Source organism: Populus trichocarpa, chromosome 1 (genome assembly GCF_000002775.5).
Source record: "Populus trichocarpa isolate Nisqually-1 chromosome 1, P.trichocarpa_v4.1, whole genome shotgun sequence".
In the NCBI taxonomy this organism is placed as follows: Eukaryota; Viridiplantae; Streptophyta; class Magnoliopsida; order Malpighiales; family Salicaceae; genus Populus; species Populus trichocarpa.
The window spans coordinates 34645626-34669514 of NC_037285.2; the positions used below are offsets into that span (position 1 = coordinate 34645626).

Sequence of the window (23889 nt, forward strand, 5' to 3'; positions counted from 1 at the left end):
AACAATATATAGTTTTTTTTTTTAATTCATAAAGAGACTTTAGATCTTATAATATATAATGAGGAATTAATGGTGCTTCTCCATTACATAATATAAATTAATTGAAGCACTTAAAAGACTCGAAATTGCGTTTTTGGAGAAAACTATCAAATACACCACAGCAAGAAAGCTATCAAATACACTGACAGAAGTTAGGCTATAATCTTATAAGAAAAAGCTGATAATCATATGGTTCAACCACAAAGCAAATAGCCTAGCTAGACATGATTAGCTTATTTTACAATTTAGCATTTTTATTTTATAAATAATAGTGGCATGGCCTTAATTTGGGAGACCAAAAACCAAAGATTTTGCGTTTTCCATAACATAAAATTAGGGCCACAACGTACTGAAGGCCAGAATTGTTGGAGTTGCTCTTTCCTGTTCATAAGATACAATATTGAATTAATACGTACGACAAAGCCACCGTCGACGACATTGTTTTGCTATATATGGCCATAAGAGAAACTTGTTCTGGTCAGATAAGTAACCGAGGAAACTTGTAAGCAACATCGTGGTGTTGCTACAGTGTTCTGTCACGGTACTAGGTGTAAGTGAAATGTATAAAGCCTCACTCCCCTCGCTTGTGAGTTGTGTTATTCCCAGTAAACGATTACTTGAAAACTGTCAAAAAACTACCCAAAGTTTTCCCATTAACAAAGCAAACCATGTCTCCTCTCCAATCCAACCTTTCATGCTGTTCTACTTTCAGATTATTCGATGAACTTCAATGGGTCACTAACACCCGTCGAACAATAGAAGCAGATCACCTTGAAGACGATAGTGAAACTTCCATATCCATCTTTAATGTCCCCAAAGCCCTAATGTCTACTGACCCAGATTCTTACGCTCCACAACAACTTTCACTTGGTCCATACCATTTTTCACGTCTTGAGCTACATGATATGGATACATACAAGTTCTCCGCGGCAAAAAGAAGTCAAGATCTGCTCCAAAGTCTTAAATTTCAAGATCTTGTTGAACAATTAATGAAGCTGGAATCCAAGATTCGTGCATGCTACAACAAGTACTTAAACCTCAATAGTGAAACACTAGCATGGATGATGGCCATTGATGCATCATTCTTGCTTGAGTTCCTACAAGTCTATGCTCTCCGTGACCCTAAAATGCTATCCGAAGTTTCCTCAGGAATGCCTCATTTTCTTGAATATTCCTATAGGAAATCAAGCTGTAATGCAATTCTTCGAGATATAGTGATGTTGGAGAATCAAATTCCACTATTCACATTGAGGAAGGTGCTAGAATCTCGATTTCTGTCATTAGAATCCGCCGACGTCATGTTGTATTCCATGTTAATGGGATCATGTAAAGAGCTTTCCCCATTCAAGACAATGGTGAGATTGCCAGTAGCTAGAGTTTCGGAACATGCCCACTTGCTAGACTTTTTGTACCACATTATCGTGCCCAAGGTTGAAGAATCTGTCAAGATACCTGAAGAAGTTAAGGATCATACCAAAGCCACACAAGAAAACGAAGAGCCTTCAGTTGGCTCTACTCACATGAAACAACTACTGATTGAGATTTGGAATCTGTTTTCAAATCTAAACATAGATCCTGCAAGGTTCCTCAACAAATTGCCACCTGTTGCAGTGATACTCAAATTGCCCTGGTCAAGCTTCTCCAATGTTCTTGGGTTTGGATCCGCGAAACAACCTGACGCTTTCTCTGAATCTCAAAGTGTTTGTTCCAGCATTGACCAACCACCTTTGGTTGAAGAAATCACAATTCCTTCCGTCACTCAGCTCTCCAAATGCGGGGTGCGTTTTGTGCCTACTAAAGGCAGCATCTCTACCATCAACTTTGACAAGAAGACATGTACATTTTACCTCCCGACTGTGAGTTTGGATGTAAATAGTGATGTAGTCTTAAGAAACTTGGTAGCATATGAAGCATCAAACGCATCAGGCCCGATGGTTTTTACACGTTACACAGAATTGATGAATGGGATTATCGATACCGAGGAGGATGCAAAAATACTTAGAGAAAGAGGCATTATTTTGAATCATTTGAAGAACGATGAAGAGGTGGCCAACGTATGGAATGGGATGAGTAGGTCTATCAGATTGACAAAAGTTCCATTCATGGATAAGGTGATTGAAGATGTTAACAAGTATCACGATGGACTATTTAAAGTTAAGGTTGAAAAGTTCATGAAGCAGTATGTATTTAGTTCATGGAAGCTCCTCATACTGCTAGCTTCCATCTTGTTCTTGCTGTTGGCATTCCTGCAAGCATTGTGCTCAGTTTATGACTGTGTTCGCTTGTTTCACATCCACTACTAGCTAGTCTTTGGGGTCTACTATAGTACTATCTCATTACCATAAAAGGCTGGACCAATATTTGTTGCTCAACATGCAAGGTGTTGCTTGTCTTTTTCCCTTTTATATTTTTTGAAAGACAAGTAGGGGGAGACATTTGCATTTTTTTTCTGTGAAGTCTTTTTGTTTGTTTTCCTTTTCTGAGATAAGATAAGATATATAATTATAGAGATTTATTAATGTGATGATTAAATTTTATGATCAAGGAAATATTAATTTCTTGGGGTAAAATTTTTGTGGATTTTGAGATAGATGATCCTTAAACCAGCACTACAAGACTAGCAGGAAAGACTAATTGTCTCACTGATCACCATGAACTCTCTATGATGAAACTGCAAGATTACAGGAGAATCATTTATAATTACTCTTATAATCAAGCTTCTATAAGCCTTGTTAATTAAATTCCAACTAATATTAATTTGCAGGTGTTTTTTTTTAATTTTAAATCCTGATATTTAAAAATTTGTTGGATTAATTTCAACTAATTTAGTGAAGGCGGATGTTCATTAAAATATAAAAATCTTTTAATAATAATATAATCCATTCACAAAACTTATATTTAAAATTGTATTTAAAAAAAAAACAATAAACTAATTGAACAGAATGGTGTGGGTCTATATATATTGAGTCAAAATGGTCAAGAAAAATATTGTTTTTGTCAAAATTTTGTTTGTTCAAAATTTTCTTGCATTGTTTATGTATTTATTTCTTTTTTTTTTAAATGTCTTTTTTATTCATGGTTTGGTAATTTTTTGAATAAAGATTTATTATGATTTTAATAGCAAGTTTCAGTAAAAACATAAAAGAAATATCTTGATAATTCTTATACCATTATATAAAAAAATAAATAAAGGAATAGTTATTTTGAGAAAATTGTATAAAAGATCCATTGTTAAAAAAATAAAAAATAAATTATATTCTTATTAAATATCCATGAACAAAATATTACTTTAAAAAAACTCTAATATTATTTTAAAAGTATGGTGTTACAAGTGATTTTTAAAATATCATTGTAATTATCTTATTTTAAGAGAATTTTATTTTATAATATCAAAAAATAAAATAATTAAATAAAAAAATCACAAAAAGAGTAGAGCCACAAGAGTCAAACGTTTTTATATCAATACAATTTTTTCTATTCAATGCGTTTTTTTCAAGATATTTTGTTTCTTTATATATTTTCTTTCAAATGAATTTTTAATCCGATGTGGCTTATATCTTCAATCGTTCATTTGGATTCTTCAAAGATTTTTACATTGAAGCAGTTTATTTCACTCGAAGTGTGAGTTTTTCAAAATAATTTTTATACTAATATGAATTATCTCTCCATTCGTTGTTAATTTTTTAAAATATATTTTTTAAATATATTTCACATGTGTGGATTTTTTAAAATGATTTTCAATCCAATACATATTATCTCTCTATTAATTGCGTTTGGAGTTTTCAAATATTTTCAAAAAAAAAATGTTGTCAATGCGATTTTACTCCACTTGATGTATGTAAATTCTTTTTTCAAATGATATTTCCAAGTATTATAAATTAATTAGAAAATATATAATTACGAGGAAAAAAACATGATGATATAGGAATATAAATTATATTAGAATTTATATTCCGAGATCTTGATCTAATATAAATAGTTTGTATAGGGAATAACTTGATAAAAAAAATTAAAAGAAAAAAAAGAAAAATTATTATAGATAACTATTGCAAATCATATTAGATTGTGTTTTTTTTTCCTATATTGTATTTTTATTATCTTTTTAATATTTTTATTATTTTGTATTGTCTCTTGTTTTTAAATTTTTAAACATCGTTTCATCATGATTTATTGAAGGTTAATTGTTTAAAATTAAATTATAAATGTTAAACGAAAAGCAAAAGAATTTAATAAAAAAAAATGTGAATGAAAAAAAAAGTTAAGAAGATCCAACAAAAAATGCATATAAAAAATTAAGATGATAAAAAACGTTTGAAAAACAAAATTGAGATGCGTCACCCTTGTTTCCACCCGTCAAGCGAGATTAGGTTAATATTATTTTAATTATTTTTATTGTTTTAATGAAATATTTAAACTTTATGATTTTTTTTTTATTTGAATATTTGTATTGATTTTTTTATTTGAGTACTTCTTCTCATAAAATTTAATCATTCAATTACTTTCTAAACCCTCTGTTACAAATTAATTGTCATGTCAACTATGTACAATATAATTGGGTTTATTACCATAAGCAAAAGCTAAATGAAAAAAAACTTAACGGCTCATTGACTTCACTATATACCTAGACACAAACCACAATCAATTCGCATAGTACAATCTATTTTTATATCATTAAAGCATTTTTTATTTCACTCACTGAACCTTTTTTTTTTCTAATTCTTCTTATAATAATGTGTTCATTGAATTCGAGCCTGATCATTTGTTTCAATTGACTTGCTATGAGGTTTTTGTGTTATAAAAAAAATTATAACATTAAGTTAATGTTCAATTTACAAAATAGAATTCAATTTTATTACTTAAAATAAATTGAAATAATAAAGATCAAATTTAACATAAAAAACCACCTCTCTTTCTCTATTTCTTTACTGTTCATGAGGTGCGTAAACCTACATTTTGATTCATTAATTGTTTTTTTTTCATTTTTGATCCATGTTTAGTGAGATTTTTACATTTCAATCCTATACTTCATATGTTTTGCGTTTCAATCCCTAGGATTTGTGAGGAGAGAGATAGTAGTCGGTTGGACAAGCTTCAAGAACAAAAAAAAAAAAATCAAATTTGGTGTCATATTCACAAGAGAAATGCTATTAAGATATTTTTAAACTTTCATATCTAAAAAAAAAATAGATAAGTGTTAAGAAATAGTTTTTTCGTTTGATTTAATTTTATATTTTTGGACCAATTTATATGTGTTTTGATGTGATAAGTTGGTTTATTGAGGTTTTTAGAGCGTTTATTATATTTTTATTTTTTTATTTGAAATGATTAAATTTTTTAATAAACCATAATTTTAATTATCGTTGTCTTTTTAAAAAACAAAAAAAGATTTTGACCTCAAGTAGCACGTGGACCTAATAGGTCGATGAAGTCAAAAGCAGCCCAATTTAATTTGAAACTCAATCAAAGCCAGGTACCTAATCAACAAGTCACTAGATTGAACCTCCATGCCAAGTTTAATAACATTCCAAAAACACTCCACATGGAAATCTGTAAATAGTAAATTATTCTTATATATTTTTAAATAATGTCAAGATTATGAATTCTTTATCTTTTATCTTGTTCTATAATTGTCTCTTCATTTTCCAGTTTTATTTTTTGTTATTATTTATGATTTTTATTTATTTATTAATACACATAATTCTTGATTTATTTTAATTATATATATGCATATATTTTTATTTTTTTTACTTACAACTACAAAATATATTTAAAAAAACCTGTATATATATATTTTTAGAAGAAAAAAACATCTTCCCCATGACAATGCACAGTCACATATCTAGTTATAATAATAAAGATTTTATAAATCTGATTTTACAAAGGCACATTCCTACCAACCACCTGGAATTTCGTTTGTCAATTAGGCAATCAACCAACAAGTTAATTAAGGCCTTGTTTGTTTGCTGGAAAGTAGTTTCCTTTTGAAAAGTGAATTCCAGGAAAGTGAATTATTTTTCGATGTTTGGTAGTGTAATGGAAAATAAATTGGAAAACACTTTCCAGTGTTTGGTTATGTCATGAAAAATGAGCTGGAAAATAACTTATTAATGTTTTATTTTCTCAAGTTTATTAAAATAATGAGGAACAAATCTTACAAATTAAAAAGTTGAATGAGGATGAAATTGAAAAAAATATAATTTCATAAATTATCTCAAATAAAATAAATAATAATCAAAATAATAGAAAGCAAATCTAAAAAATAAAATGAAAATGGAAGATGAAGAAATTAAAATAATAATAATTAACATTTCATAAATTATTTCAAATAAAATAAGTAACAATCAAAAGAATGAGGACCAAATTTGATAGATAAAAAATTTCAATAAGAAAATGATAAGGGAAAAGCAAATAACAATTATAAAAATAAGAACCAAAGTTAATATAAAAATTAAATTTTAAGAGATGAAATTGAAAAATAAATATTCAAAGCAAAATATATATAGCAATCAAAAGTTTGAGGACCAAATTTAATATAATCAGCAAATAATATGACATTTCTAAATTTTTCACAACTTTCGGAAAGTGTTTTCCACCCAAATTTTTCAGGAAAACACTTTCCTGGAGACCAAGCCAAATTTTCCTTTGACTGGACAGTGTTTTTCATTGACCAACTTTCCTAACGGCAAACAAACACAGGAAAGTTTGGAAAGTGATTTCCCGGAAATCACTTTCCAGGAAACAAACATGGTCTAAAAGTCACCTTGTGTTCGCAACAATGATATACCAAAGATCTTACCTTTATTTGACGTTACGTTTCAAACAAGTTCAACAAAAAAAATTTAAAACAAATTTATTTAATTTATTTATATTTTTAAAATATTTTGATATGTTAATATTAAAAATTAAATTTTAAGAGATGAAATTGAAAAATAAATATTCAAAGCAAAATATATATAGCAATCAAAAGTTTGAGGACCAAATTTAATATAATCAGCAAATAATATGACATTTCTAAATTTTTCACAACTTCCGGAAAGTGTTTTCCACCCAAATTTTCCAGGAAAACACTTTCCTGGAAACCAAGCCAAATTTTCCTTTGACTGGAAAGTGTTTTCCGTTGACCAACTTTCCTAACGGCAAACAAACACAGGAAAGTTTGGAAAGTGATTTCCCGGAAATCACTTTCCAGGAAACAAACATGGTCTTAAAAGTCACCTTGTGTTCGCAACAATGATATACCAAAGATCTTACCTTTATTTGACGTTATGTTTCAAACAAGTTCAACAAAAAAAATTTAAAAAAAAATTATTTAATTTATTTATATTTTTAAAATATTTTGATATGTTAATATTAAAAATTAAATTTTAAGAGATGAAATTGAAAAATAAATATTCAAAGCAAAATATATATAGCAATCAAAAGTTTGAGGACCAAATTTAATATAATCAGCAAATAATATGACATTTCTAAATTTTTCACAATTTCCGGAAAGTGTTTTCCACCCAAAGTTTTCAGGAAAACACTTTCCTGGAGACCAAGCCAAATTTTCCTTTGACTGGAAAGTGTTTTCCGTTGACCAACTTTCCTAACGGCAAACAAACACAGGAAAGTTTGGAAAATGATTTTCCGGAAATCACTTTCCAGAAAACAAACATGGTCTTAACAGTCACCTTGTGTTCGCAACAATGATATACCAAAGATCTTACCTTTATTTAACGTTACGTTCAAACAGGTTCAAAAAAATTTAAAACAAATTTATTTAATTTTGTTATATTTTTAAAATATTTTGATATGTTAATATTAAAAATAATTTTTTTAAAATAAAAAAATATTATTTTAATATATTTTTAAATAAAAAAAATATTATTTTAAAATATAAATAAAAAAAATATTATTTTAATATATTTTTAAATAAAAAAATATTTAAAAAACCAATCACTGCAATACTTTTAAAAACTCGAAACTTGAATCCAGCTGCAAATGAAAATGCCCTCCATCAATAGACCCATGGTCACTTGTCAATTTATTTACCAGTAATTACGCGTTATCAGATTCTGGATTCACATCATGAATCTAATCTGAGAATTCCAGTGCGGAATTTTCCTTGCAGCCAGAATCCCATAAAATGAAAGTTCGTTGCCCTTGCATTCCACAAAAGGTCAAAATGTCCATTTTAGCTTTATTTCACACTACAGGGAGAAAAGTACACCATTACCGTGAGCCATCAAGACCTTTTACAAGTATTTCTCGTCCTTTTCTTTTAATATCACCAAAAAAATTTAATCTCTTTCTCCTTCCTTGTAGGGCACGACTTTTTTCTTTAACTTGTAATCATTGATTTCACAAAACTTTTTGGCATTCCAAATCCAATTATTTTTTAAAATAATTTTTTATCTTTAATCAAAACTAAAAATCAAATGGTCAATAGCAACTATATTTTGAATTGAATGGGTTTACATCAATATATGATTTTTGCATGATTTTGCAATCCAGAAAAAAATGGAGAAACGTAATTTGGAAGGTAGGAGTTGATGATTAATAAAGTAATTCAAATATGGAATGCATTTATGAAAAAAAAACCCAAAAATTTTATCTGTGTTTCAAATTCCATCGATAATTCTTTTAGTATTGTATTTAATATTTTAAAAAATTAAAATAAACAAAACAAGAAAAAAAGTTAAAAGAGAATAAAATTAAAATAAAAAACCAAAATTTGATTATTAATTTAAAAAATATTATTGAATATAATTTATCTAGTGGACAAAAGTTGAAAGAGGAGGAAGAGAAGGGAGAGGAGGGAGATCTTCACCGAGACCAAGTGGGGGATGAGGTAGACCACATGTACCAATAAAGTTTGACAACAGCTCCTCGTACACGTACCAATGATGTTTTGTGCAAGCAACCTCCACATTTGTGAACCTAAAATTTCATTCGTTCATTGAAATTAATTATTCAAAAATTATCCATAGTTGTTTATTTTTTAATTGTTTAGGAAATGAAAACAAACTTACATGTTGTGGTTGAACTTCCACTAAGCAATGTACTTCTAAATGTATAGATCATGTTTACAAGGTACACCCTCTCTGTGAGGCGGCATCGCACTAGACAAGTCTACATCGAGAGAGGGTGCATGTGCATTAGATGCTTGGTCATAGTCATCACCTAACGACTTATGGTCATTAGAAGCGCTGTCAGAAGAACTAACAGTGCTACTATTCGTATTACTCACTAATGATCTTCTCTTCATTATATAAATAAACTAAAGCATAAAAATGTAATAACACTATCATTATATCCTATTTTTTTTATTGAAAAAAATTCAGCAGCACCTCCCTTATACAAGAGACTACTAAAATTTTTATTACTTGTAAATACACATCAATAAATAAAGACACAAACCAATTGATTTTATTTTTAAAACTAATATTCACTCATTTTTACTTTTTCAAACACATTCATACACAAACCCTAATTGCCTAAATTTGAAAGTAACTCAACTATTGGAAAAAATAGTAAACAAAATATTCAAAGTTGTTTGAAATTTTGACAAATAATCAAATATTTATTAATTTTTACATTTTGTTGATAATTTTGTTGGTAATTAAAACTTAAATTTTTCAATAAAACCTAAAATTTCCCAAACCCCCCCTAAATTTCTCTGATGAAATTTTGTCTCATCGATAATTTCATCGGTGATATAGAATTATCAATGGCATGGAATTATCAGTGGCAAAGTCATGTAATTTTTTCCCAACTCTCTGGAACTTTCTAAAGGACTTAATCCATCAGTAATTCTGTATGGAATTATTAGTGGAAAGTCATGTACTTTTTTCTTAACTCTCTAAAAATTTTCGAGGGACTTAGTTCGTCGATAATTCTGTTGGTATTTACACTTCGTTGGTAATTCCATCGATATAAAACAATTTCTTTTTCCAAAAGTTCTAGTTTTCCCTATCTATCCAACCTACAACTACAATAGAATCATAACATAGTTACACCATTTTTGTTTAATAACATAATAATATAATCACAACAATAAATGTTCCATCGATGTTAACAATAATTCATTATAAAGGAACAACCAGAAAGATTACATTAAAGTCAATTTCATTACGCATTAATGTTTTACAATTAAAATCAGTTCGAAATCAATTTAATCAAAATTGTCTTCTTCTTCTTCTTCTTCATCTTCAATTTCATCATCGTCGTGTCCATCATAATCTTCTTCATTGAATTGAAGCTTGTCGATATCATCGTCTTTATTGACTTTTGTATGTCCACTAGTTCTTAACATATCATTTAACTCCTAAACATCAACATCATAAAAAATACTCACATCTACATGAAAATTTGAATTTTCTTTTAAGTCAGTAGATGGAGCAAATTAACTCATCAATTTGAAAGACATTGTCTCTCACAATTACTTCATCATTACCATCCTGAACAACTTAGACACGAACCTTGAGTTTGGTTTTCACTACGGATAACCAATCAATCCTAGAACAATCATTTCTAAAGGAAGCAATGTACGTGTAATAAACTTGTTGGCATTATTTGAAAAAATAAAAACATTGTCGACATTGTGAAGTCTAGCCTATGCATTAATTTTGACCAAACCTTGGTGGGGATATGCTCTAATTCCTCTATTGGTATCATAATAATAGAATTTGAATAAAAAAGCTCTATTATACTCGCTATGATATTGCAATTCATTCACCTCTTCTAACTTCCTATAATAATCATCTTCAAACTCATTATAGGTAGATCCCTTAACACAAATTCTACTATTATAGATCATTCTACCATGACCATGCTCTTCAGTATAAAAGACATCCATTGATGAAATGCTCGTTATAAAATTGATTTTTCTTTTAGGACCCAAACATAATAAATTCAAACTACCACTAGCATGCCCTCCTAATTGATAAAGCTCATATAAAATTACAATCAATAACAGTTTAAGAGAAATGTTTAATGAAATTAAGTATTACAAGAAATAAGAATTATTATGTAGTACTTATATATGTTCTGAACCATGAAATTTGAGATTTATTCAAATGTGAATTTCAAGATTGTAAGAATTGACAAGGTTGCCTACGAGGAATTTTTTAAGCTATCAGTTTATGAGAGTATAAGAGAAAAATTATTTAAAAATAACATGTTAATATTGTACTTACTAAATAAAAGGTCTCAATTCATTGTAGTTAAATAACATATAATTATTGTCATAACTCGATTTTTTACCCATTTTTCTTAATGTTTTTTAAACTATACAAAACAAATGGAAAAAAACAACAAAAAAATCCAAAAAATATATTTTTGATGTATTTGCATCATTTTTTCTATTTTCAGCATCTTTTCAAAAGAATTCAAAATTTATAAATTTACTTTCAACGCGTTCAATTTCCAATGCACTCATTTTAAAATCATTGATTTATCTTTCTCATTGAATCAACGTTGACGTTGCATTTTAAAAAAATAAAAAAAACAAAAAATATTTGGACAAGGGGACCAAAAGTGCAAAAAAAAAAAAACGAAGAAGAAAATGAGGGACCAAAGTGATTTTGAGTTTCTTGGTCACCAAGTTTGCTTGGGGACCATGCAATTAGAAAGAAAAAGACAAATTATTTTGCCTATAAGTAATGAGGGAATCTCACACACAAAAGGAGGGGATTTTGGGGAGAGCATTGAGCAAAAAAAAAAAAAACAAAAAAAGCCAAAAACATGATCCTCACAACCCTCTCCCCCTAAAAAAGACAAACAACAAAAACTTGTCTCTCACTTTACTCTTTAACTTTTCCCTATATACATATCAACATATTATATACATCAATCCAATCCTTGAATAAAAAAAAACACAAAAAGATCCTGTGACCCTACCCTCTTTCCTTCAATAATCGTTAGCCCAAAAGCCTTCACTATCACCATCAAATAAAGAAAAATAGGAGACTTCTCAAACCAATCCTCTCCATCAATGTTACTAACAGCACCACCTTCTCCTCCTAGCAACGGTATCCATCACCACCATCAACCACTACCAACAGTCTAGCTAAACCACAACACCACCATCATAGCCCACAAGCTTTAGTTTTGATTGCCAAACCAACAACAATCATCTACTACCACCATGAAAAGCATTTCTACCTACCAACCTTTCTTCCCCAACCAACAAATTCTTCTTCAACCTCATCAATCTCCTCCATCAAGACTAACTTCAAAAATCACCCATCATTTCCAAGCCCACAAAAGAATCCAAACTAAGTTTTTTCTTCTAAAAACACCATGACAACCCTCATTCTCTCTTTCTCTCACTATCAATGACGACTATGACCTCCATCAATGCTAACAAAACAACAATTATCCAAACTCTATTTATCCAAATTGAACCATCACCTCCTCTTGAACCTATTGGACCATGATACAAACCAAGTCAGGTCCGAATTTGATCTTAAAATGTTTGCTGACCAATTTTATGAGATCAGACATATCTCTCAAATCGTACATCGGAACGAGCTGAAATTTTACAGTGAGACACTAGACACATGGAAATATATTTGGTAAAGTTTTAGGTCGAATAAGGTTCAGGAACATATTAATGTAGAGGGTTGAAGCTACTAGACAAATCTTGTCAAATATGTCAAACTAGACCTTTGTGTATTGTTTGAAACATTTCTGGAGCTATAAGTGGAATTTGTCTATGATTCAAGTTGGCATGGAAACTAGACATTTCAAGATTTCCAACCACATATGATAGTCCTAATAATTCATCCATACAAGAAAGAATGATATATTTAAAATCAGGACTGAAAATCTACCAAAAATATGTGAAAATTGAAAATTCAGGCTATACAAAGGAAATTTGACATGTAGACTTTGTTTTTGTTGTCCTACTTTATTTATTTATTTAATATTGAATAATTATTTTTAATTTGGATTTGTTTTGGCCAATTAAACATTGTTTAGGGATTTATTTTATTATTGGACTTAAGTTAGTTAATTATTATTTTAGGCCCACTAGCTTGCTACCTAAAAAGGGTCCATTAGGGTTAGTTAAAGTAGACTATATTATGTTTTTTTTTGTTGCAAACTTTAGTAGCAAGTTGGAGAATAAATGTGAGATTTTCTTCGTTTGTTTGTGGCAAAAACAATTTTTATTTGTAGGAACAAAAATCGTACACTGACTTATCGAAGATTAATTGGCTTCATGGCATCATTCGCATACTTAGGGTTCTTAAATACAAGGTTATCTTTGGGTCCAAGTATTTTTCCAATACCTTTGGTTCTTAGGTACAAGGTTACCTCGGGGTCAAGGTTCTATCAAACCTGATTTTTGATTTTTCAGGTTTTTATCTACTTCATTGGGGGTTGCTTGACCATGTACTTAAGATGTTCGCATCAGTTGGTATTAGAGCTAGGCTTCAAAAACCAAGTTATATCCTTTATTTTCTTCTTGTTAGTTTCAACTTTCTTAACTTTAGTTGTCTATGATTAAGTTTTTAATTATTTCGTGTCTAAAGCTTAGTAGTTTGCATCTAGGTTTCTTAAAAAAAGATTTTATTTTTTTATTTGTTGTCATCTTATAATATATCAATAGCATAAAGAGTAAAAAAAAGAGGAAAAAAAAAATCCAAAAGTCACTTGTGTTGAATCTGCCACATAATACAAACAAGGGATAATTTAGACCAAACCAATTCAGAAACTTCTCAAATTTTATATACTGGTTCTAGGTGTCCTAATCTCAACCCATATAAAAGTGAGATTATTTGGAGATTGTTTGCTATAGTAACTAAGGTCGGGATTAAAACTTGTTATAACAAGTCAGATTCGTATCAGAAGGGAATATCATATCAATAAAATTCAAAAAGTTCTCAAACTTTATATACTAGATTTCAAGGTTCTAATCGCACCCCATATAAATTAAAGGCCATTTGGAGTTCTTTTGCTATAGGAACTAAATTTGGGATTGCAACTTGATTGCAACTTGTCATAACGGGTTTAACTCTCATCAATAATTCAAATGATAGTATAATAACATCATAATTGATATATTTTGGTGTCATTTAAATTTTATTTATATAACCTTAACATCTTTTTTCTTTCGCGTCTTAAAAAACGTTCATTTTTCATACAAATTTGCTTGTTTCTCGTGAAATTATAATCATAGTTTTATCTTTGCTTGTTTTCATATTTTTCTTACTTTTTAAGTCATATAAACATATTTAGATACATTGTTATGGTTGTTATATTTGGTGTTGATTTCAGTTCCGTAAAAGTCAAAGAAAGGTGTAGCAAACATATTTAAGTGAAAAGCCTATATTTAAGGGAAACATGAGAGAAGTGTAAATACGTTAGGGAGTGGGTGAGGAATATATATTTCATGTTAAGTAACCAATTTTTAGATTCAATGATGTTGAAGGCAAGCAACGACATGGCACCAAAAAGAGGAGACAATGAAATTGTAACTTGGGTACGTATTATGAATCAACGGATGGATTGAATGACCAATGAATTTGGAGATAAGTTGGATAGGTTGGAGAGGCAACATGTTAAATCAGGCCTAGGCGAAGAGAATTTAATGTTAGGAGGGTTGTTAGGTGAGTTAACACTAATATAGATGAGTTTGTGGCTGATAATGCAAACATGAGTGATGTTGATTTTGAAGATATGTCCATGGGATATGGGGAATGTTTTGGAAAACAGTGGAATTATGAGTTTGTAGGGGAAAGATATGGTGATAATGTTGGCCAGAGGTGTAATTATAGGTACCAGGACCATAATACTGAGTTAGGTGGAGATTTGGGTACAATTAAGCTAAAAATATCGGTTCTTCTAGGGAATAATGATCCTAAAGTTTATTTAGAATGAGAGAAGAAGGAGTGGATTTTTTAGTGTCACAATTATCTAGAGCCAAAGAAAGTCAAGCTTATTGTGATTGCCTTTAGTGACTATACCATTGTATGGTGTGATCAGTTAGTGACAAACCGTATGAGAAATTATAAAAGACAAGTTGATACTTGGGATGAGATCAAATCCTTTATGAGGAGAAAATTAATGCTTAGCCACTTTTATATAGAATTGTATCAAAGGTTGTAGAGTTTGAGTCAAGGTACAAAGAGTGTTAATAAGTACTTCAATGAGATGGAACTTGTTATAATTTGATCTTATATTAAGGAGGATAGGGAGGATATCATGGCTAGATTTAAGAATGGCCTTAATCATGATATATCTAATATTATGGAGTTGTATCATTATGTGGAGTTAGAGGAGATGGTGCATATCGCCATGAAGGTGGAGAAACAACTTAAGTGAAAGGGTACCATTCAGCAAAGCTAACCATTAAGCCCTTCAAAACCTTGAAAACCTAATTGAAAGGCTAACACTGAAGGAGGTCCATCACTACAAAATAAGGAGGGCAAGGCTGAATACCCCAGAGAGAAGAAAGATACCTCATTCATTATTAAATGCAACAATGTTACTCCAACTTCTTGTAAATGCACATTAAATGTTGTTTTACAATATCCAAACAAAAGAGTCATAGTTATGAAATCTAATAATGAGGTTAAGACCAATGGGTAGGATGAAGAGGAGAAGATGTCATCATTGAAGGATGTTGATGATGTTTGTGTTAAGTATCCAGTTGGGCGAGAGACAGTTGTAGTGAAGAGAGCACTGAATATGCATGTCATTGTGGATGATTCGGAACGTCAGAGGGAGAACATATTTCACATAATATGCCATGTTCATAATAAGGTATATAGCTTAATTATAGATAGTCATAATTGTACTAATTTAGCCAGTACTTAATTGGTAAAAAAGTTGAACTTGCACACTACCAAACATTCCATACCTTATAAATTATAATGGTTAAATGATTCTGGTGAAGTAAAAGTGAATAAGCAGGTTTTTGTTGCCTTTTCTGTTGGTAAATATCATGATGAGGTGTTATGTGATATTGTACCAATACAAGCTAGTCACTTGTTGCTTGGTAAATCATGACAATATGATAAGAGAGTTATGCATGATGGAGTGAAAAATAAGTATTCATTTGAGATAAATGGAAGACCTATAACTCTTACATCTTTAACACCTAAGCAAATATATGAGGAGCAACTAAAATTGAAGAAGCAAAAGATGGTTGAAAAAGAGAGTTTGTATATTAGAGGGACCTTCTTTGCTAACAAGGTTTTTCTTGGTTTTGATGATGATGTTATTCTTCAATTTGGTACTGATTTTTTTACCTTAGAAGATTTTTTCCATGATACATATTTGAGATCGGATCTTTTTCCATGATACATATTTGAGATCGAATCTTTTTAAAGAAGGGGAGGATGATGAAAACTAAGTCAGATCTGAATTTTGCCTTAAAATATTTACTGACCAGTTTTGCGAGATAAAGCATATCTATCAAACTGTACATTTGAACGAGCTAAAATTTTACATAGAGATACTAGACACATAGAACTATATTTTAGTAAATTTGCAGGTCAAATGGAGTTCAAGAATATATTGTTGAAGAGGGTCAAAGTTACAAGACAAATCTTGTCAAATCTGCCATATTAGACCATTGTGTACTATTTAGGACATATTTGAAGCTACATGTGGAGTTTTGTTTTTCTATTCAAGTTGGTATGAAAACTAGGCATCTCAATCTTTCCAACCATAGATGATATGCCTACTAATTCATTCATATGAGAGAGAACGACATATTTAAAGTCAGGACTGAAAATCCACCAAGAATATGCGAAAATTAAAATTTCGAGCAACATGGAGGAATTTTGGCATGAAGACTTTGTTTTTATTAAAATATTTTATTTATTTATTTAATACTGAATAATTATTTTTAATTTGAGTTTATTCTGGCCAATTAAACATTATTTAGGGGTTTATTTTATTATTGAATTTATGTTAGTTGATTACTAGTTTAAGACCACTAGCTTACAACCTAAAAGGGGTTCATTAGGGTTAGTTAGAAGAGATTATATTGTGTTTTTTTTTGCTGCAAATTTTAGCAGTAAGTTGGAGAATAAACGTGAGTTTTTCTTTTATTTGTTTATGATAAAAACAACCTTTCTTTGCATGGACAAAGATCGTACACTGACTTATCGAAGATTAATTGGATTTGTGTCATCATTCACATACTTATGGTTCTTAGATACAAGGTTATCTCTGGGTCCAAGTATTTTTTCAATACCTTTGGTTCTTAGGTACATGGTTACTTTTGGGTCAAGATTCTATCAAACCTGATTTTTTGCTTTCCAGGTTGTTATCTATTTTGTTGGGGGTTGCTTGACCACATGATTAAGAGATTCGCATCAAACCCTCTTACTCTCCTTCACAAACCCCTAGCCATGACTTTCCCTATTTCTTCTGACGCCGCCTCGTCAAAGCAACAATGAAACACCCACCATGCCTTTAGCTTTGCTCACGGAGAAGAAGATTGAAACAGTAAAAAAATATAAACCAAGATAATAAAAGAAGAGAAAAAAAGAAAATAAAATCTACTGCATTGTATGGTTTTTCTTTACTTTATAGGTGACAACAGACATCGTCGCGTGAACCCACACGCTGGTAATGGTGGTGGCGCCTAGTACATGCATCACCATTGTTCTAGTGGTCTTCCAATGTTGATTTCAGTATATCCTTGACACATCAAACACCTCAAATGGTCAATCTATAACCTCAAATTATTTTTTTGGACAAATTGTCAATCTATATCCTTGAAAAAATGCTCATTGTTGTGTATAAATTTTGGATTGTTTGGACATTATTTTACTTGGATTGATGTGTGTTAAATTGTGAGTTTATTTTAGGGTTGTGATTGTTAATTGAATATTAAATGTTGGTTCATGACTTACGTTTGAGTTTACGTTGATTTGAACATTAAATAATGATTCATGGATTATGTTTGGATCTATGTTGATTTATTTGATTTGGCATGACATTTGAATTAAGTTCTTGAATTTAATAAGATTTGTGTGGATTTTTGGTGTTTTTTAATTTCAAGTTGATGAACATTTAGTTAGCATTGAGTTAATATCTTGATTAAAGTAGTTGATATTTTTACATTATGTTCTGTTTATTTTGAGTTTTGTCAAACAAGTCATTAGTCTAGTTTTAATAAATTGTCAATTTTTTTAAAGATCATCGTGAAATTAATTTTGAATTTTCTATTTTTTTTACCCTTTTATATTTAATATTTGAAATTATGACATACACGCGAGGCGCTTTTTTGGTATTTAATAAATCGGTTTCCTTCCAAAAATAATAACAAAAATCTTTCTTTAAAAAATATAACTTTATTTTAAATTTCTTATGACCAACATCTCAAAAATAAAAATAAAAATTATATTTTCATAAATAATAAAAACAAAAAAATACATGGCATGATTTAGCCTTTTTTAAATACCAAAATTCAAGAAAAATAATTTTGTTGGTATTTTTGCATGCATTGTTGGATTTAATAACCAGTTTATGAAATCCATGAAAGTTTCGCCTACTTTTTAAAAATACAAAAAAAAATTATGATAATAACTATTTTTATCTTTATATTGACTCGGGTCAGTGGTCAACCCAATACATGACCTAGGTCTTACCTCGAGTTGATCTCCTAATCAAATTTTAAAATTATAATAATAATAATAATTTTTATTTTTATATTAATTCAGATCAATTGGGTTAACAATTGTGCAAAAAATTAGACAAACTTATCCTACTTCTTTTATTGGAATAAAACTTTTGCCACTAGAGCAACCTGTATAAAATAAAAATAATTTTTATATTGTCCAAAAATACACCAAACAACATCATATATATATATAACCCAGCATACCACACATTGGCTTAGATATATAGACGAAAGTTCCATTACATTGAAGATGTTAAAAAGTCTCATGTTGGAATATTTAAAGTTAAGGTTGGAAAGTCCCTGAAGCAGCATGTATTTGGTTCATGGAAGCTTCTCGCACTGTTAGCTTTCGTCATGTTCTTGCTTTTAACGTCGCTGCAAGCATTTTGCTCATTTTATGGCTGTTATTGCTTGTTTTATAATTTGTTTTATTATTAAAACTTGTTTTTATGATTATAATAAATGTTTATTTAAAGAACATCAATGCTTCTAAAAACAAAATAAATAAATAAATGAGAAATAGAGTTTTTGATTAAAAATATATATAAAAAAGAAATAATTTAATTCAAGTCATTAGAATTTTTATAAATATATATTTTTTATAATTACCCATTAATTCTTATTAAATAAACCATGTTGCTAATAAAAAAAATATTAAAGTTAAAACAAAATAAATACTACAATATTGAGTGAAGATAATGTTCCCTAAAACAATATATTTTTCTTCTAGAATTTAATCACTGGTCTTTTTACAAGTATTTATTTTAATTTTTATATAATTAAATAAGAAAAGATTTTGAAAAATGCTGGATATCGTAGCAGCGTGCGTGTGTTTAATGTGTGTTCAGTTTTAACATTGGACAGGCAAGAAGAACGAAGATTCTAGCTATTATAGGCAAGAAGAACGAAGATTTCGTTTGTCAATTACCGACCGTACTGAAATTTCGTTTGTCAATTAGGCAGTCAACAAACTAATTAATTCAAAGTCAGCTTGTTTTCGCAACAACGAAACACCAGAAGTCATATGATCCACCCTTGGTCTGTAGTCAATTTATTTACTGTAATTACGCGTTATCAAATTCTGGGTTCTCATCGTGAATCTTCAGAGAGTTGCTCGGTGTGGAATTTCCTTGCAGCTACGAGTGATTCTTTCAGTGATCATGTTAGATTGCCACTTCAGAAAGTCTCCCATAATTCCAAAAAATGAAAGTTCTGTGCTCCTGCAACCCTACAAGACCATGATGTCGATTTTAGCTCTATTTCACACGAGAAAAAACTACCATTCTAGACCTAATTACAAGTAAAGTAAACTGAAACCAATTGTTTTTCCTTTTTCTTAATATCACTACATTTTCTTAATATCTTTCTCCTCCGTTGTAGGGCACAACTTTTTTCTTCAACTTGTAATCAGTTGATTAATTTCACAAAGCTTTTAATTTGGAATTTCAGAATCCAATTGTTTCTTAAACCATCCTCAGATCTCTACCCGGAACTAAAAACCAATAAATGAATTTTGCATGTTCTTGTAGTATGTTAAGGAATAATATAAATCATATCTTGAAACTTCACCTAACAGTTTAAGCTATTGGATTGAGATAATTCCTTAACATAGTATTAAAGTCTTGATGATCAAGCGGTCACAAGTTTGAATCTCACCATCTTCATTTATTTGATAAAAATTAAGCATAAGGTAATGTGGGTCTGTGTAAGTTTCAAGTTCAAAGAGCTTTCACTTGAGGGGATATGTTAGAGAATAATATAAATTATATAGTGGAATTTTACCTAACAACTTAAGTTATTGAGTTGAATTGTTTATTGGAATAAAAAAAATAATGTAATTTGAAAGTAATAAGGAGTTGAGGATCAATAAAGTAATCCAAATACGGATCGAATTTATGGAGAACAAAGTATGAAACTAAAAATATCATTACTGTTTAAAACAATAAAATAACGTGTCTTTTCACATAATTTTTTGCATTTTGATTTGATAAACGGGCCGGCGATGGTTGAGGTGGGAGAAAGTAAGGTGAAATATTTAGACTTGGAGATAGGGAATGAGGGTGGGTCACAATTGTAGGGCAGAAAAGTGGGGAATTCTGTGTATTATTTAATTTGTATGTTTGGACTACAACATGCGTAGTCAACATGGCAACCCTGCATTGTCAAGATTCTTTTTTTGACAAACTTCTCTTTTGAGACGTAAGGTAGGGACTGTAATATTTTAATATTTTCTTAAATATGGTATTTAGCTACAATTATAGGAGAGAAACATACACAAAAAAGAGATCTGTGATCGAAAATTCTATCTACTCTTTCTTATTTCTTTAAGTTCCTCACACTTTTTTTCTTCTAATATGTAAATATTATTAATTACATAGCCTGACATCATAAAATTTATTAACACACTAAAGAAAAAACTAAATTGAAAAAAAATAAAATAAAACCTGCACCCAAGACGAGAAACCATATAAAAGCATACATCCCCCCATCCACTGAAGCCACCAAATTGAACTGCACAAGAACTGACGCCGAACAACTGCGCTCCGTGACTGTTTTGCTAGCAAAAAGTTTTTCTATAACAAAAGCAACTATGTCTTCTCTCCAACCCACCCTGTCATCTTGTTCCAGTCTAATCTTCGATGAGCTACAATGGGTCAATACAATCCGTCGAACAATCGAAGACGAGGTTGAAGATGACAGTAATATTCCCATATGCATTTTTAATGTCCCCAAAGCCCTAATGTCTAGCGACCCAGATTCTTATACTCCACAACAACTTTCACTTGGTCCATACCATTACTCGCGTCTTGAGCTACATGAGATGGATAGATATAAGCTATCAGCGGCAAAAAGAAGTCAAAAGCTGCTTCAAAGTCTTAAATTTCGAGATCTTGTTGAGCAATTAATGAAGCTCGAATCCAAGATTCGTGCATGCTACCACAAGTACTTAAACTTCAACGGTGAAACTCTAGCATGGATGATGGCCATTGATGCATCATTCTTGCTTGAGTTCCTACAAGTCTATGATCTCCGTGGCCCTAAAATGCTATCCGAAGTTTCCTCAGGAATGCCTCATTTTCTTGAATATTCCTATAGGAAATCAAGCTGTAATGCAATTCTTCGAGATATAGTGATGTTGGAGAATCAAATTCCACTATTCACATTGAGGAAGGTGCTAGAATTTCGATTTCTGTCATTAGAATCGGCCGACGACATGTTGTATTCCATGTTGATGGGATCATGTAAAGAACTTTCTCCATTCAAGACAATGGTGAGATTGCCAGTAGCAAGAGTTTCGGAACATGCCCACTTGCTAGACTTTTTGTACCACATTATCGTGCCCAAGGTTGAAGAATCTGTCAATATACCTGAAGAAGTTAAGGATCATACCAAAGCCACACAAGAAAACGAAGAGCCTTCAGTTGGCTCTACTTACATGAAGCAACTACTGATTGAGATTTGGAATCTGTTTTCAAGTCTAAACATAGATCCTGCAGGGTTCCTCAAAAAATTGCTAGGATCAGCACCTGTTGCAGTGATACTCAAATTGCCTTGGTCAATCCTCTCCAATGTTCTTGGGTTTGGATCCGCGAAACAACCTGACGCTTTCTCTGAATCTCAAAGTGTTTGTTCCAGCATTGACCAACCACCTCTGGTTGAAGAAATCACAATTCCTTCCGTCACCCAGCTCTCCAAATGCGGGGTGCGTTTTGTGCCTAGTAAAGGCAGCATCTCAACCATCAACTTTGACAAGAAGACATGTACATTTTACCTCCCGACTGTCAGTTTGGATGTAAATAGTGATGTAGTCTTGAGAAACTTGGTAGCATATGAAGCATCAAACGCATCAGGTCCGATGGTTTTTACACGTTACACAGAATTGATGAATGGGATTATCGATACCGGGGAGGATGCAAAAATACTTAGAGAAAGAGGCATTATTTTGAATCATTTGAAGAACGATGAAGAGGTGGCCAACATATGGAATGGGATGAGCAGGTCTATTAGATTGACAAAAGTTCCATTCTTGGATAAGGTTATTGAAGATGTTAACAAGTATCATGATGGACTATTTAAAGTTAAGGTTGAAAAGTTCATGAAGCAGCATGTATTTAGTTCATGGAAGCTTCTCACACTGTTAGCTTCCATCTTGCTCTTGCTCATAACATCGCTGCAAGCGTTTTGCTCAGTTTATGACTGTGCTCGCTTGTTTCATATCCACTACTAGCTAGTCTTTGGAGTCTACGTTTAAGAAGCTGGACTGGTTGTTGCTCAACATGGAAGGCCGTGGTTGTCTTTCCCACTTTAATTTTTTTCAAAGACTAGTGCGGGGGAACACGTGGGAGGCGGTAGCATTTTTTAACGTTTTCTCCTCAAGAAATAACAAGTTATTGTTTAATTTTTTTGTTTTTTCCTTCTCTGAAAATAAAAAAAGATACATAATTATAGATATTAATTAATGTGATGATTAAAATTTATGATCAAGGAAAGATTTGTGTATTTACTGCAATATGTCATCGTTGTATTCATTTCCGAAAGAGAAACTGAAATCGTACAAAGTAAGTTCTGAAAGCTTTAACCTTACCTATCGCGGGATATGTATAATATACGTACAAGCTAGTATTAACAAATGAATTTCATTTTAAAAATATGATAAATAATCACCCTAAAATCAATGATAACTAATAAAATAGAAAGATAAAGTATTGAGGGTCAGTGGTGTGCTACTACGATGGAGGTGCATAATATAGTCTTTGGGGTACTACCATTTTGCGTATTTTTTTTGTATAATATATACATATATGCTAAGAGGAGAAGCAAGTCAAATAATTTTGAGGTATAGATCTTCAGCAATTGAGATAGATATTTAGAGTAATTGACGTTGTATAGCTTTAGAAGGCAATCATGGACTGAGTCCTTGAACAGAAACAATGAAACTCGTAACTGGCAGGTTATTTTTTTTATTAACCATGCAAAATTTTATTTTTAAGTATTCTTTTTAAAATGATTATGATTATTTGTGACAATATTTAACTAATTATTTATTTTATAAGCTACCTAGTTTAGGCATGAGCCAATTAACTAATCCAGAGTTATGATGGGTGGCTGAAGCAACTAGTGGATCTGATAAGAATCGAGTTTATAATATCTCTGTAATTACAACCTGAGATATGAGGTTGGGTTATAGTGTGTTGATCATAAATACCCTACAATCAAGTTCAAGA

The 23889-nt window shown here is 30.5% G+C and overlaps 1 protein-coding gene across 1 annotated transcript; it reads left to right on the forward strand.

The window, feature by feature from the left end:
• The first annotated feature begins 655 nt into the window (after positions 1-655).
• LOC7456200 (putative UPF0481 protein At3g02645) lies at positions 656-23028 on the forward strand. The gene is made up of 2 exons (XM_002300042.4): positions 656-2084; positions 22635-23028. Exons 1-2 carry the CDS (start codon positions 708-710, stop codon positions 22890-22892), a joined length of 1635 nt encoding a protein of 544 aa, XP_002300078.4. The 5' UTR covers positions 656-707; the 3' UTR covers positions 22893-23028.
• Positions 23029-23889: the final 861 nt, after the last annotated feature.

What these genes read in the sequence shown, in the direction of transcription:
- LOC7456200 (XM_002300042.4), top strand. Translation starts at nt 708, where the DNA reads ATGTCTCCTCTCCAATCCAACCTTTCATGCTGTTCTACTTTCAGATTA. An exon ending in ATTTGAAGAACGATGAAGAG is followed by an intron (nt 2,085 to 22,634) that starts GTGGCCAACGTA and finishes AACGATGAAGAG; the next exon opens with GTGGCCAACATATGGAATGG.